The sequence below is a fragment of the Aphelocoma coerulescens genome, chromosome 7, assembly GCF_041296385.1.
Source record: "Aphelocoma coerulescens isolate FSJ_1873_10779 chromosome 7, UR_Acoe_1.0, whole genome shotgun sequence".
NCBI classification, from domain to species: Eukaryota; Metazoa; Chordata; class Aves; order Passeriformes; family Corvidae; genus Aphelocoma; species Aphelocoma coerulescens.
In genome coordinates this window covers 5594940-5610944 of record NC_091021.1, presented here as the reverse complement: position 1 = coordinate 5610944, position 16005 = coordinate 5594940, and the positions used below count along the sequence as shown (strand labels likewise).

Sequence of the window (16005 nt, the reverse complement as noted above, 5' to 3'; positions counted from 1 at the left end):
TTGTGTTTGCTGTATCCAAGAGTTGGACTAAGGTTTATTTGAAGAACCTGTTTGTGTTTGGTGCTGATGTGGTTTTCTGCTCTGTTCCATTTTCTCTTGGTGTTGGTTTTGGTACTAATTTCTGAAGCACAAAAAGTAATACATCAACTTCAACTGACTGGTCCTGTCCTGCTGAAATGAGGTTGCCGTGCCTTGGTACCTGTAGAAAGGTGTTCTTGTGTCACAACACCTGCTTGGGATGCTGCAGAGGACAGTGCTCTCAGGGTTCCTGTGGCAATACTACAATCTTGGCTAAAAGAAAAGCTTTTTACCTTTTCATGTGCTTCTAGAAAGCAAAAGGATAGTTAAGTCAATCAAAAGGGGCATGATGGGACCTCACTGTGATGGGGCAGAGGCAGCTGTGTCTTGCTTTCTTCACATTCACACTCATTACTTCATGTTGGATGGCTGTCTGTAAATTTGAGATTCTGACAATGGCACTAAAATTTATGTAGCTGATGAAAGGCTTTGGAAACCCGATATTGCTCTAAATAAAACTTTTCCCATAAATCCGGAGCATGTTTGAATCCAGCCACCCCACCAAGTCCAGTAGTTTCATGAAATTTTGGTGTAGTTAGATACTTTTGCATGGTATGTACTATGATTTTATATGCTTAGTGCATGTGAATGGGACAAAATCAGTTTTGTTTTCTTTGACCTGTGCATTTAACAATTCATACTGTTTAGGTGTTCAGTCATGCCAAGTCTTAGTATTTTAATGTGAAATACTTGGTCTCACTTCATGAATCAGTAACTGCTCTCTGTAGTGCCCACTCTCTCTGCCTTTCATCTTTTCTGCTTGTTTTACTCCTGTTTTCCCTTTTTTCCTGCTTCAGCAGTTTGCTCTACTCTCCATTTTTCCGCAGGTTTCCTCCTGCCCAGTGTCCCCATGTTATCAGGTTAATTAGAGCCATAGCTATTTTTGACATACATTGCCATCAGTAAGTACTGGAGTTGACCCCTGATTTCAGAGGACAGTATTTGTGTCTCACTGCTGCTTTATGGTCTGTTCATTTTGGTTATTGTGAAAGGCACAAGTCTGGAAATCTCCATTTAATCTGCATTTCAGTATTACTAACTGTAGAAATTATGTAAGATAATCTTAAAAATAAGTTATTTGTACATAAGGATTTTATCAGCTGGTAAGGAGTCGATGTCTTTCTGCAAATATACCTTTTAAATGGTCTGCTGGGTGTAGCAGATGTGTAACTGTGCACCTGTTCAGTAGCTAAGCTGTCAGGTAGAAGTTCCTATAAGGAGTGGGGACTGAACTAGATCCTTTTCACAAACTGAATGAGAAGAATGGGACAAGATTTTTCTGCAGGATGGCTGTTTGGCAGGAAAATCAAGCTGTCAAGGAGTGGATTTTTGTATGTATTGCAGGTAGTACTTGGGAGTGATGTTTACATCCAGGCATCAACTAACTGTTTTATCTCATCACAAGGATTTAACACTGCACTTGATACTATGTGGTTTTAACCTTGAAGAAGGCTTTTCCCTTATGAGAAGGGTGTCTGGATTTATGCTGTGGGAGAGATATTATTTGGAAATGCTGCCTAAACACAATACTAGAGTTGAAAATAACAATAATCCTTTTTAAGCTGTTTAAGGTGCTAGGGAGAGTTGGGTAATAAATTGTCAGTGACATTCTTTACAAGTCCCTGGGGCTTTGTAGAGCTGTGATAGCCTGATAAAGTAGAGCATCTGATTCTTCAACAGAAGAAATTAAAATGACCTAGCTTAATTGATTTTCTATTTATGTACTGGAGGCTGCTTTCTGGCGAGGAAGTTTTGCTGTGTTCTCTTGGGGGGGTGGCAGGGAAGGAGCATTAAAATTAACGGAAGTGAATCCTCACCTCAAAGCTGACGCTGGCTAAGACCTGTTTAGATGTATTTGTAGGGGTGTGCTGGTTTTGGCGCCATGACAAGGGGGTTCTTGTTTTTGCTGGTCTTGCAGAAATATTGCTCAATTATTATTTTTTCCTAATGCTTCTAGTATATTGACAACTGGTTCCTTTACTAATTTGTCTTGCTGTAGTTTTGGATTATCATTGACACACAAAGTTTCACTGAGTAAAACTTTGATTCTAGTATGGAAATGAGCCTTTAGTGCTGGTGTGAGGTTTGTTGCTTAATGGCACAATTCTCCAGTATGTTGTGAATGTGTGGAAAGTAGGCAGATAAAGCAGTTTTTCTGCAGATGTATATATTTTATCAAGATAGGAACTCTATCAGTCATGACTGTGTTAATCTTGTGGTCCTGCTACTTTTTCCTTGCTTACCTCTCCCTGTACCTCCTGCAATCTTTCCTGCACAGTTTGCTTACTTCAGACAGCGAAAAGCAAAGAGCAACATCTCGCAGTCGCAGAAAAAGGCGGCGAAGAGGAAGGGCTCGGCTGTCCACGCACATGACCTTCCGAAGGAAGAGCACCCAGTAGCAGCCAGAGATGCTGGGAAGGACGTAGAGTGTCAGGCTGAAGACACCAACCTACCAGAGGCAACAACAGAGACACAGGTAAATCTTACTATTTCTTGCCTTTGCTCCACTCTGTCTGCAGGTAGCAAGTGTTCTTCGTGGTCATTTTACTCAGTTGACTGTTAGCTCACTGGCACTGGCCACTAGCTGCTCTTGGGAGGTAAGTCAGCTGGTGTATTTTCACTTGTAATAGTTCACTCTTTTGAAGAGTGTTCTCATTTACTGAGTAAGACATCTCCATGGTATGGCCTAGGCAGCTGTTATTCCCAGTGGGCCATTAGCCTGCTAAATTAAAGTCTCTAACTTTTCACTGCCATGGACTTCTCTTTGGGCAGGCTTACAGTTATGTGGCTGTGACTTCATGAAATGGCAAATCTGGATTGGGAGATCAACAGATGAAATACTGCCAGGACCTTATAATGCACAACGTTAATTTGGTTTTGTATCACTTGACTGGCTCAAATATGCTCAATATTTTATGAAAAATGATAACTTATTCCAGCAAGCTCTTAGTAGCCATTGTAAAGCCAGCATAGATGTTATTTCCACAGATTTGTTTAAGACTCTGCTTGTGTCTGATGTATTTCGGTATTTTTGTACTGATGATTCTCTGAAGGTAGTCATGTTCTCTGTGGAAAGAATTTTGGGGAGCTGGTGCCTTCTGCACCAAAAGCATCTCTCCAGATATTGATGTGTTTTCACAACATACCACAACAGCATCAACCTAGTGTGTTTGCAAACCTGCAGTGATGCGGGATAAAATTTGCATGTGTTATCCTGCTTTCTGTTGTGAGAGTATCCCTGATGCTTTCAGGATATCTTCAACATAATGTTTTCATTGCAAAGGCTTCTATGAAGCTACACGTGAGTGTCTGCTCTGAGGAAAAGCATAGTGTTTTGTCACTCAGCCACAGCAGTGTCCTTTCTACATTCATGTGAACTTAAATTAACAAAACAAACAAAAATCACTTACTGCTGCTAAGCAGCTTTTGTCAAAATAGCTGGTTTATAAAGCAACTGGAATTCTAGGTTATCTGGAGAGGGTACCTCCAGGGAGACACGTAATCACTGGGAACTACTTCAAGCAGATTCAAAACACAGGGAGAGCTGTGGGCTGCCTTTTCCAAATAATGCTATCATCATCCTGGTGTTGTGAATTTAGTGAGAGGGAAACATCTTTCAAGGTATCAAGCTATGTTAAATCTGTGTGGCAGAAGAATGTGTTGCTTTTGTGATTGCCTGAATGGTTTTAGCATGTTTGTTAAATAATCTCCTGTCAGTTTACTAATTTTTACTAGTAGATTAAAGATTGCTCAAATATTTGCCAGCTACAACAGCAGAGGATCCAACATTGAATCAGTGTTGTGGCTTAGCCCTAAATTTGAGTAGACATTATAATAATTTCGTTTGTTTGTTTTTTGTAGTTTAGTTCATTTCACCATGAAAGACCAGCTGCGTTTAGCATAAAGTCAGTCTCTCACAACACAGACCTTTCTGGCTCATGCTTAAGGTGTTTCCAAAATAATTCTGGTTTTCCTTATTTTTATTTAAAACAGCTATGATGTAGTGTTTATTTTATTTGTTTATTTAGCAGGGCAGCCCTGATTGGTCTAGCTGGGAGCCACTGGATAATCATGCAACTGAAGTAAGTGTGAAAGGATGTATCTTTAGTAAAAGTTGCTGGATAGAGCTGAAAGACAACTGTGATAATTGGTCGCTAAAATTATTAATTGGACATTGTTATCAAATATGATAAATCTGATGCAATTTCACTATTTTATGATATAAAACAGGCATTTCTCTGTATGTACATGTACTGGCTGTGAAAATTGGTTGCTAAGAAAATTGGATTTTATAAAATCATAGACTTTGCCAAGAGAAATTCGGATGTGTTTAATGTTTCCAGTTGATACATAGGTTCATTCTTAATTTTTTCATACAATATAACCAAAAAGTATTTAAAATACAAGAGACTGTATCCTCTGTGATGATTGTAACAATGTTGCTCCTAAGAGACCACAGAAAGTTAATTTTAATTCAAGAGCTTTATATTGTTGTTTCTCCTGTGGGTGGACTGTTCTCCAGTCAGCACAGATGGATGTAAAAGCTTTGTTTAAATTGGTAGTATTCTGCCTCCTTCCTCACAACTGGAGGTATTTAAATCCCAATCCATGCCAAAATGGCATATTGCCACCATTTAGTGCTATAGAATCACAACACTCTTACTTTACTTTTGTGCCTTGAAGTATCATGAAAAAGTATTATCTATGATAATTTTTAATTTGAAATTTTTAAGCATTAAGGACTTTATATATATATATATAATGTTTCTATTAGATACAAAGTCCCAGTGTTGAATTACTTTTAAAGTAGAATTTGCCCAGGACTTAACCTTGAAGCTGAATTTGTTTTCAGACTAATCACAAACCAGAAATGGTGTTTTTAGTGAATAAATGATTTTTTTTTTCTTTTATAAAGAAAGACAGGATAAATTCTGCTGCAGAATACAGCGAGGCTGATGCTCAGATGTGTCAGGCGAGGATAGCTGAGCTGGAGAGCAGACTGCTGGAGAAACAGGAAGCAGTGGAAAGACTCACTGTGCAGACGGATGAGCTGCAGGACCAGCTCACCCAGTACAATGACTCTATGCAGCTTCAGGTATGTTTCATAGAATTGGATAACGGGATAATACTACCTTATTTTAATCCTAAAAGTATTTAGGCCGCAAGACTCAAAAACTTATTGTTATTTAGTGAGAAGTACTTCACCTTGCTAACATGTACTGCAAAAAGCAGCATCCTCTTCCAGAATATTAAAAAATAGTATTTTGAATTCCCTTTCTCTAGCAGCTCTTTGTAAAGGTGAGTTATTACCAGGTGCTTCCTAAGACTAGTTACTTTCCCCTTTATATGTTCTTTTTATCATTCTAGGATTGGGGAAACAAAGACATTTTTTGTTGGTGAGAAATAAATTCAAAAGATAAATGTGATTAATATAAAATAGGATTAATGTATCCCATCTCATTAGCTTCCTCTCACATGACTGAAGGGAATTGCTGGCAGATAGGAAGCAATTTAGGGGGTACTAAATATTCATTGTATCCTTTTTGAAAACTTGATTGCTTTTTATATCAATAAGAGCTACAAATTTGGAAGTAAAAATACCAGTTTCATTGCTGGTATGCCATAATTTGCTTTTAAAATCACTTTTGATTAGGTTTGTCCTCTCTGAGATCAGTTTAAGGCTCCTCTTCCATTGTCTTTGGACACAAAGATTTCTTTGGTTTAAGTTGGTTTAAACTGAAATGTTACTACAGACTCTCTAACAACTTTGCTTTAAGAAAACCTGCTTGGTTCCAAATATGTTAAGAATATTTCAATGTTAGAAGTGCACTTCTTATGACCCTTGTAGGAAACTATGGTTCAAGAGCAGAATGAAATCATCAGGAAGTTAACAACCTGCCTTCAAGGGGCCAGGAAAGACAGGGATGAGCTACAGGAAGAGGCTTCACATGTGGCTGGTCAGATCCATGATTTACAGCTCCAGTTACATCAGGTGTGCCTCTCCTCCAATTTGCATGTCCTTACAGAGACCACAAGAACATCTTCAGACTATGAATGTATAAATATTGAGCTGATGATGTAGCTCTTCATAGTTCAGTTTGTAGCACAGCAGTGAAAATTATTTCAGGGCGAGGCAGGGTTTTTTTTTCCTGGTTGCTACAGAGAAGTCCTGGAAATATAGCCTCATATTTTCCACTTGCTTGTGTAATGTTTTGGGAGGTCATTGCACTTCTTTGTTCATCACTTAAACCCTTGTTAGGGAATTTTACACAATGTCATTAGTGGTGTTATGGATTGAGTGAAAGCATTAGACAAGCCTTGCCTTAGGTTCAGCTTTTTGGCAGCCCTTAAATTCAGGTGATGCACGCCTAAACCGCGCTGGCTCACAAGTTCTTAAGAATGGCAGATCAGGTCTATTATAAAATTAGTTATTTATTGAATAGACAGAAGATTGACAGACAAATGGTCTTAAACAGAGTTACTACACAGCTTAAAACAAAGAACTACTAGTAGATTACATAAAACACTGCACAACATAAAGGTTCCTATTATAGCTAGCAAATAAATAGGATAGATTAGGAGTTAATGTAACTTACCACTGAGCTGATGATGGGGTGCACAGGTTCCTTTCACTCAACCCCCGAGAGAGTAACCAAAAATTGGCATCCCATCTTTGGGGAGGAGCCCCACAAATTTCCAGGGAATGTGCAGAAGACTTCTGCTTTGTGAAAGTTTGGTGTAGTTTTTATAGTTTGTAAAGTTTAGTGTCTGTCAGTCAGAAACTCAAGCTTATCTTTCTTCAGTCTCGCTCCCAAGGCAAGATGTTTATTGTCAGCTGGGAATGCCACCTCCACAGTGCCAGAAATAACTCACCAGCAGACAATGTCCGGCTTGAGATATTTCACCAATTAGCAAATTTATGTGAGGGGGGAAGACGCCCTGAGCTATTGCACCAGCTGATAGGCAGAGAAGATAAGCCCTTCTGTGGTAGGGGAATGTCCTGCCACAAGTGGTTTGTGGCCTGTACACAACTGTTGCTAAATAATTTTGGATTGCATGTCATCATTGGTCCTTTGCCAGAGAAATCTCTGAGTTTCCGCTTGGGCAACTGGAACATCTCAGCTGTTAGACAGAAACTTGCTGTGCTGAGTGACTTGGCTCCAAGAAAGAATTGTAAAATAACCTGAACATGGTTGAAGCAGCCCCTATGACATAGGAACCTGCTTCAGTGCAACAGGGTGATCATGGAGCTAATCTCTGGATAATGAGATGTACTGCAGCCTTTCTCTGCTTTAAAATGCATTTTAGAAAGCGCTTTATTCTTTTTTGGTCATGCTCAGTGTTCTAGTGGCAGTTGTCTCTGAACCTATGCATTTGCTGTCCTTGGAGCCTTGTATATCACAAAGAGAAATATTTCTGTGTAGTTACTGTTTCAGGTTTGCAGGATAGAATTACCCTATGTGGGATTACATATCTTAAAGGTCTGGATAGGAAGGAGTTTAAAAAATTTTTTTTAAATAAAAACTGAGACTTTTTAGTCCAGGAATTATCTTAAAGAAGTTGCTTATGCCCTGAAAGTAAACTGTCTGCTAAATGAAATTTTGTAAAATAACAAAAAATACTGCTTTCTATCTGCAATTCTGGTTGCAACAGCAAAATGTGGTAAAAGTGTAGGCTACTCAACAGGTGTTTGGGATTTGCACCATAAGACAAAGATAAAGCCTCTAAATAGCATTTCAGGCATATTCTAAGTAAGTCTGGTTAGAGGATGCACATTGTGGAAGTACATCAACTTTGAAAACAGATGAAAGCACTAATACTGTCTTACATATTCTTCCTTGATTTTTGCAACATCTCGAGAAAAATATGTTAAAAATAAATAAAATATATTTTATATTACTCTGATGGGGGAAATGTTTTCCTTTCATTTGAAGGGATGTGGAAAGGAAGAAAACCAACCTTTAGTAATGATCTATAAATCCTGTGCAGGGAAGATTGGTTTTTGTCCTCTTAATGGCATGTCCAGTCCATTGGAAGTTCTGCTTCATATTGGAGGAATTCAGTATGATTCATTATGTTAGATTTATAGGTTCATAATGTTAGATAATTCTCCATAGAGATGAATTATCTAACATTTGCATCTTTGCAGTAAGTAGTAGTATCTAAAACGTGACATGTGTTGTCTGCCTTTTTAGGATGATTTTTATTCCTTGAAAATGAAAAATGTAGGGAAAATCTGTAAATACAGTGTATTTTATGCTTACAGTGAGTCTTGTGTATGAGTTGTTTGGATATTAACTTTCTCCTGACTGTGAGTATATTTTATGTGTCCAGGTTACTGAGATACTGAGGAGTAAGACTCTCAAGAAAAATGAAGGATTGGAAGTCCAGCAGCAAATGTCCTTGTTTCAGGATCATCTCAGAGAGCAAAATGCACACTTGGAGATGCTGTGTGAGAAAGCACATGACCTGGAAGTACAGCTGGAGTCTTCTCAAAAGGTAAAAACATACCTTTTGTTCTAATATAAATTTATTTCAAATTTGGTGATAATTTGAATCAGTGTAGTGACATAACCATGAAAAAAGTATTTTTATATAGAGATTCATAGAGATTGTGATGACTAAAATACATTAAAGAAACAGCTTAAGGTCTGGTTTCCTTTAAGAATGTAACTAGTACTGCTATAAATAGAAACCTTAAACTTAAACATTGTTATTTATGAATGTAAATTAGAAGCATGAGGCTTAAGGAAATGAAATCATGGCATATTTTATATGTAATGTTTTACTTTTAAGAATACCAAAGATAAAGAAAATCTGCTTGCTCAAATGGAAGAGGATATGAAAGGTACAATGCAAGAGCAACACAAAAGCATAGATGGAAAAGAACAATTTATTAAAAGTCTTCAAGATCTACTGACATCTGAAAGATCTGGCTTGTCTATACTTCAGCACACACTTTCTCTGCGGGACTCAGAAATAACAGAATTTAAAAAAGAAATAGCTTTATCCAAAGTGAAAGAACAGCAACGTATTGAAGAACTGAAAATCAGTCATGAGAAGGACATTTGCAGACAGTTGGATAACTTGAGGAATGAGCTGGAGAGGTGCCACAGAAGAGAAATTGCTGAAGCCAAGCAGGTCTATGAAGAAGAAATTATTTTAAAATATAAAAATGAACTTGAACAGTTAAAAAAAGAACTCTGTGCCTTGAATTCTGAAGAACACATTCAGAACTTGAATGGCATAATAATTGACTTAAATATAAGTCTTCAAGAATCTGAAATTAGTAAAGAAAATTTGAGGAAGAAACTTGAAAACCAACAGGAAGACTTTCAGAGGGAAAAATCTGAACTAGAAGCTAAATACAAGGATTTAATTGATGTCCTTAAGTATCAACTTTCTGATGCAGAAGAGCAAGCTAAGGAAGCTGAGCGATATAAACAAGAAAAACAGTCCTTGAATGAAGAGATTCAGAAACTGAATTTGTACATCCAGGAATTGAATGAAAAGCGACTTTGTGAGGCTGAAAAAAGTATAGATATAAGGCAGAAGTGTGATGGAGACATTGTCTCCAATAAAAAGCTATTGAAATTGAGGGGAAACCAGACTTTATCAGGGATGTCTCAGTTGCAGGGAGCAGGTCTTGAGGAGATGTGGGACAAAGAACACCAGTTAGAAGGTAGAGATGAGCCAGTGCATGGAGAACTGGAATTCCAGCATGGCTCCTCAAGGGATCAATTAGAAGAAACTAGGAATTCAGAGATCATGAAGGAGAGTGGAAGTAGGGAAGGGGAGAACCTGACCAAAGAACCCTTGTCAGAACTAGGGCTCTTCAGTGGTGATGAAGGTATATTGGCTAAATACCTCATTTCCACAGAAACTCCAGAGGAGTCCTATGTGTCCAGCTCTTCAGAAGGCTGTGCCATTGAAGAGGGCAGATGCAATAGGTATGGGTTAGACAACAGTGTGCTCCTAGAACCCAGCAGAGATTTTATATCTCCTTCATTATACTCTAGCCTTGATGAAGGGACATGTCTTAGTGGCTTGGCTCAAGACATTTTTGAAGAGGCAGAGGTGAGAGCAGAGGCCTTTGTTTTGTTTGTGTCAGATGGTTCCCTGCAGCAAAACAAAATTGGAGACCATGGTGACATAAAGGATGATGAGATGACATGTTTAGCAGAGAGACCTCTGAAGCCAACTGAACAGCTTCATCACGAGTCAGCCTTAGAAATGCCTCATCAGGACACACAAGAAGCTGTTCGAAATTGGGAAAAAGCCATGTCTGAGCTCTCTCATATGCATGAGAAACTGGAGGAAGAATGTGAAACACGGATCTGTTGCAAAAAAGAACTTCTTCAGAAAATAGAGAAGGAGAAAGAACTTGAAAGTAAACTCATGCTTCTAGTAAAGCAGCAGGGCGAGGATGGAGGCCAGCTATCTCTAACACAAGTGTCAAACCCCTCTACCTGGCTAGAAATGGTGAAAGACCTCCAGGAGGAAAGAGACACGTTGATGATGCAGCTGCGAACTCAGGAGCAGTTAGTGAGAGATGTTCAGGAGCAGAAAACAGCTTCTGATTCCGTGACAAGTGAAGTGCAGTCTCTTTTTGGCCATCAGTTGGCTGTTTTGCAAAGCCAAAGGGATCGGATGCAAAGCCAGCTTAATGCTCAGAATGTTAAAAACCAGAGAACAGCAGAGCTGCTCAGTCAGAAAATGATATCTGAAGAGACATTGCTAAAAGAACAGGAGTTGCTCAAAGCTGAAATCAATAATAAAGAACAAAATTTAGTCCTTTTGTTGAAGGAAAAAACAGCCTTAAGAGAGAGACTATGCAATGTGGAGGAGGATCTAGTGAAAGCAGAAAAAGCACTAGCAGAGAATGCTAGCATCATTGAGGACCTTGCGAAAAACATCCATGAGCTTAATGCTGAAATGAAAAACATCAAAGATATACAGGAGTGTGAAAGACTGAGCTATGAGGACAGGATAAACCTCAGCAACCAAGAAATTGATAAACTTACTGCTGAAATAAAGGAAAAGACTACTGAATACAATGAGGAAAAAAGCCAGTTGACTGAAGAAATTGCCCAGTTGAAAAAGGCTAATTTGGAGCTTGAGGCTCGTTTGCAGGAGTCCTGTCAGGCTGCCCAAGCTGCCCAGGAGGCTCAGTCTAAGATGGAGAAGCATTACAAAGAGGAAATGGATAAGATGGAGACTCAGCGCCTTGCTGAGTTAACTGAAGTGAGTTTGACACACAAGAGAGAGGTAGGAAACCCTGATAACTGCAGGAGTCATGGGATTTCAGAATGCTTAAGGTAGCCATTGCAAATGTTTGTATGCCTGTTTTCAGATAGAAGAGCTAAATGCTGAAATAAAAGACAAAGTGGACGAACGACAGAAGTTGGAAGAAAAAAGGAGGGAAGAGATTGCTGTAATAAAAAAGGTACATGCTGTAACTGGGTTTATTTTGGAAAAATAAAGTCATTTTGCATTGTCATTTAAGCAGTGTACACATTTTAGAGATGCAAAATTCTATTCATTGTTTTTTTTTTCCATGGTGCTTTTGATTTGGGGTCAGGAGGAGGGAAGAATTCTGGTTCCGTAATTAGGGCTAAACAAGCTTATTTTGAAGAAAGCTTTTCGTCTGCGTATTCTCTGCAGGTGCATGAACGAGAGCACAATCGTGAAATCTCTGAGCTGGCTGCTAAACATGCAGAGGAAATGGAGAAACTCCGTGCTGAGCTCAAGGAAGAACAGGGACACCTTTTAGATGAACTCCGGCAGCAAATGGCAGCCACACACAGAGCAGAGCATGAGCAAGCTCAGCTCCAATCCCAGGTAAAAACAGAAAAACACAGTGATTAATGTAATTTTAACTGTCTGTTGATGATCTCTAGCGTACACAGAAATCAAGGAGCCTTCTCCTTAATTTTTGTGCATATTACGTGTGCTCTTTCACGTGGTGCTGCAATCACCTTGGTGGGTGGTAGTAGATATTTTTTAGAGGAGTTCTCCAGAATCCTCAGTGCAATTATATTTTAATGTTAATTCTGAAGAAAACTGGATGTTTAAATTGATGGCTTTAGGAGAGAAAAAACAAGTTTGTAATTTTTTGTCTTGGCAAGTTTAACAAGTAAATGTTATAGAGGATATTAAGCCCCTCCCACTTTTTAATTATCCCACTAGTATAATCAGGAATGCTTTCCTGCTAAGCTGAAGTGTGAAAAACTGACTTTTTCTTCTATATATTTCTTGGGTTTTTGAACACTTCCACTAAATGTGAAGTGGAAATGGAAAAGAATATGTCTAGTGTTAGGTCTAATTACAACCCATTGGTACACTGGTTAGTTTACTTAAGAATTGAGAAGTGGTGAATTTTATTTCTACTTTCCAATATTACTTAGAACTTTACTTTGTTAACAAATTATAACCATCAGCAAGCAAAAGGAATTCTTTCAATAGACAGTGAAGGGCTGGGGTATTGTGTTCTGCTCTGATGTGAGGGAGTGGACAGATACAGGGTATTGTAGGAGATGAAGAGGCAGGTAAGGAAAACCTTTTACATTGCACTGAAAACATTCAAATCTCATTATAACAGCTTATTTTAAGGGTTCCTTTAAGGGTCCCTGCCACAAAGAAACACTCTTCAAGTACGGAAGGGCAAAACTTAGATATGTTTAGCAGTCAAAAGTGAAACTGGTCATGAAAAGAGCGAGCATATTTCATTAGAGTGGAGGGAGAAACCCTCTTTTCCTCTACTGCAGACACTGCACAGCCTTGAACTGGAAGCTTTACGCCTGACCTTAAATAATATGCACACCTCTCAGCTGGAGCTTACACAGTCCAACTTGAGGAAAGAGAAGGAGACTGCCCTCATGGAGCTGCGGGAGATGCTCAATGACAAACGTGCTCAGGAGGTAGCGATTCTGCAAAGCCGCCACCAGCTGGAGTGGGAGAAGATCAAAGAACAGTATCTGAAGGAAAAAGATGATCTTAAGTCCAAGTATCAGCAAGAACTAGGTATTAAAACTGGGGAATAAGTATTTTCTTCCTGCACAGGTTCCTGTCTTGGTATAGCGCTGGCCTGTGAATGACAGCTGGTGTTGCCTCTAATATGGGCGGGACTGCCATGGGCAAGAGTGCATGTTTTATACATGAAAGTGAAGTTGTGCAGACCTAAGTTTAGTTGTTCTTCATCTGTAAATTAGTGCTAAACTGAACTACTTTCTTTCAGAAAAAAAAAAGTTCATTCTTTCTCTTAAAGAACTTGATCAGTGCAAAGAGTAGAGCTCTTATCCCTTATGTTTTGTCAGGGTTTTTCTTGCCCTAAGTCAGCACTACTGTTGTCTTTCTGAGAAGGTATGTGACTGCTTCCTGGCTTTCCCTCTCAGTGTTAGGAAGGAGTTGGGAAGGAACTGAAAGGCTCAGTGAGAACCTGTAGCTGGGTGTCCTTTGAGCTGCATTTCATATAACATTGTATTGTGGCATGAGCAAGAAGGCAGTAGCACCTTATAGTACTGAAGGCCTGCTGATGGTGCTCTTTGCATTGTTTGGGAAACTTGCCTCTTTCCAGGTCAGACCATTTTTCACCTGTATGGCAGAGCTTGAGGAATTTCTGGAGAAAGGTGAATCTTGCAGCACTCCACTGAAGAAATTTACAGAATCGCAGGCTGTTTGGGGTGGAAGGGCTCTCTGGAGATCATCAAACCCTTGTTAGAGCAGGTTCACCCAGAGCAATTTGCGCAGGATTGTGTCCAGGCATGTTTTGACTATTTGCAGAGAAAAAGGCTCCACAACCTCTCTGGGCAGCCTGTTACAGGGCTTTGTCACCCTCACAGTAGAGAAGTTTTTCCTTGTATTCAGATGAACACCGCTAGTTGCAGACCTCCAGCTAGACTCTGCAGTGCTCATCACACCCCTCTGAGCTCTGAAATAAGGTTTAGAAACCATTCCTTCCTTAGGGAAGTTGTCCTTTCCTAAGAGAAAGAGAACATTCATTTAAGGATGTTTCTTTATGACCTAAAAGTAGGAAACCATTTGTTAGCACCAGTAGTGCAGTGAACTGATAGTGCAATGGGATTTGGGAGCAGGAGGAGGTCACGGTGCACTTCTTAATACCAACACTGTTAAGGTGTGTTTTGCCAATGTAACTTTATACCAGTTTAATATCTAAGTTTTCATTTCCCATAGAAAGACTCGAAATAATGGTTGAATATTATTATAAATTATTAAATATTATAAATAAGCCAAGGCAACAGTGCTTTGATGCTCTGGGAAGGTGGCTGATAGGCCTTTACAGGGTTCCTGCAAATCAAAAAAGGGGCCAAACAAAAAGCTGGAATTAATCAAGGGAGGAGCTGGAAAGGAAAAAGCTATTGGTGTCAGTGATAATTGAGCAGATGGTGGCATCTCGTCTTGCAGCAGGTATGGATAGAACCCAGCACCTTACCCTGCTCTAGGCTTGCCCATTTAAGTCCTGAGTTTGAAAATTGTAATGTCATCCGTATTTCTACTTTTCATTTAATAATATTTTATGTAAATTTATTAATAAGTATTTTATTTCACAGTTGACCAGAGAAAGAAAATAGAATTGGAAATGGAAGAGACACATATCCAGGCATTAGAGGTACAAATTCTGTTCTTCATACAAGAAAAAAAATAGTCTCTTTCTGAAAACAAGAGCTGGTACAAGTCCCAGATCTGCTACGCATTTATTGTAAAGGACAAATAAATGAAGAAAGAAGTTTATTAATTTACTAAACGTGTTTGCTTTAATATAATGCATGTCTTATTCTCGTAGACCCTCAAAAGAGACTGGGAATTAGAGTCTGATACACATTTAAAAAACATGTGTGAAGAGCTGTCTGAAAAACATCAGACTGAGATGATCGCACTGCAGAAGTCTCTGGAAATGCATTTGGAAAAAGTCAAAGCAGAGCTGGGACTTCTTTCTGTTGAGAACGCACAATCTAAAAGTATGTACCATGGTCTGGGAGGCAGCTGTTTTATTGAGCAGTGACAGCTAAGTGATTTTACAACATATATAAAAGCAAATACAAGAAGCATTTATGTAGCCCTATTTAAGAACTGGGACGACGGCATGAGACTGTCTAGACAACAGGTCGTAAATGAAAAATTGTTTAAAACTTGGATAGCATTGTTGCATTTTTCTTTCCAGAGAGTATGAGATGTGAGGCGAATATTAAAGGGAGATGCAGTTTTACTTCCAGCTGAAAACCAGTTTTGACAGTAGCCGAGTTAATCAAAACTGTGATTAGTATTAATAGAAGCTTTTTCTAACAAAAAATTGCATTTCGATTGTGAATAGTTAAGGCTTAATGGAACAAAAGTTCCACAAACTGGTAGTCTCTTGGCTAACTAACAGTGTGGGATGCAGAGAACTAGGAAGCAGGTCATGGAAATGTTTCACTTTCAAATACTTTACTATTCAAGCAAATCTATGATTCCCTGAAAGCTAGAGTTTAAGCTAGAGACATGCATTTCTATTTTTGTTGCACAGAAGTTGTACAGGTTATTCATTAACCGGGATGATGGAGTAACAGAACTAATTTTTATCTTTAGTGAAATGTATAGAATTGGAGAAGCAACACCAGTTAGCCATCACAAAATTACAACAACAGCTGCAGGCTGAGTATAACCAACTCCTAGAAGAGATAAAGATGAAAAGCCAAGAAAAAGAACAGGATCTTCAGAAGGAGGTAAATTACATTTTTTTAGCTGTTTAGAGTAGTTGATTACTCTTTCTATAACAAAAAACTAGACCGTACACATATCATTTGGGTGACCTGTTTGTATTTAGGGACATTACTGAAAAAGCTTCATACATCTCATGAAGCAGGTAAATACTCTGGGAGTTTCCATAGGAGTTCAAAACCTTTGGAATGCAGGTGCCTTTGTGCCATT

General features: G+C 38.8%; 1 protein-coding gene across 16 annotated transcripts in view; it reads left to right on the top strand.

Annotated features, from left to right (window-relative positions):
- The window catches only part of PCNT (pericentrin), an 82481-nt gene that overhangs the window by 4225 nt on the left and 62251 nt on the right, over window positions 1-16005 (top strand). For 11 of the 16 annotated variants that reach the window (XM_069021888.1, XM_069021885.1, XM_069021883.1 and 8 more), the window contains exons 2-12: window positions 2357-2554; window positions 4107-4160; window positions 4994-5173; window positions 8413-8577; window positions 8875-11346; window positions 11432-11524; window positions 11743-11919; window positions 12846-13101; window positions 14649-14707; window positions 14882-15056; window positions 15664-15800. In XM_069021888.1, coding sequence (XP_068877989.1) covers window positions 2357-2554; window positions 4107-4160; window positions 4994-5173; window positions 8413-8577; window positions 8875-11346; window positions 11432-11524; window positions 11743-11919; window positions 12846-13101; window positions 14649-14707; window positions 14882-15056; window positions 15664-15800 — 3966 coding nt within the window. The remainder of the gene's footprint in view (window positions 1-2356; window positions 2555-4106; window positions 4161-4993; window positions 5174-8412; window positions 8578-8874; window positions 11347-11431; window positions 11525-11742; window positions 11920-12845; window positions 13102-14648; window positions 14708-14881; window positions 15057-15663; window positions 15801-16005) is intronic. The other 5 variants (XM_069021894.1, XM_069021892.1, XM_069021879.1 and 2 more) reach the window with 4 other exon arrangements.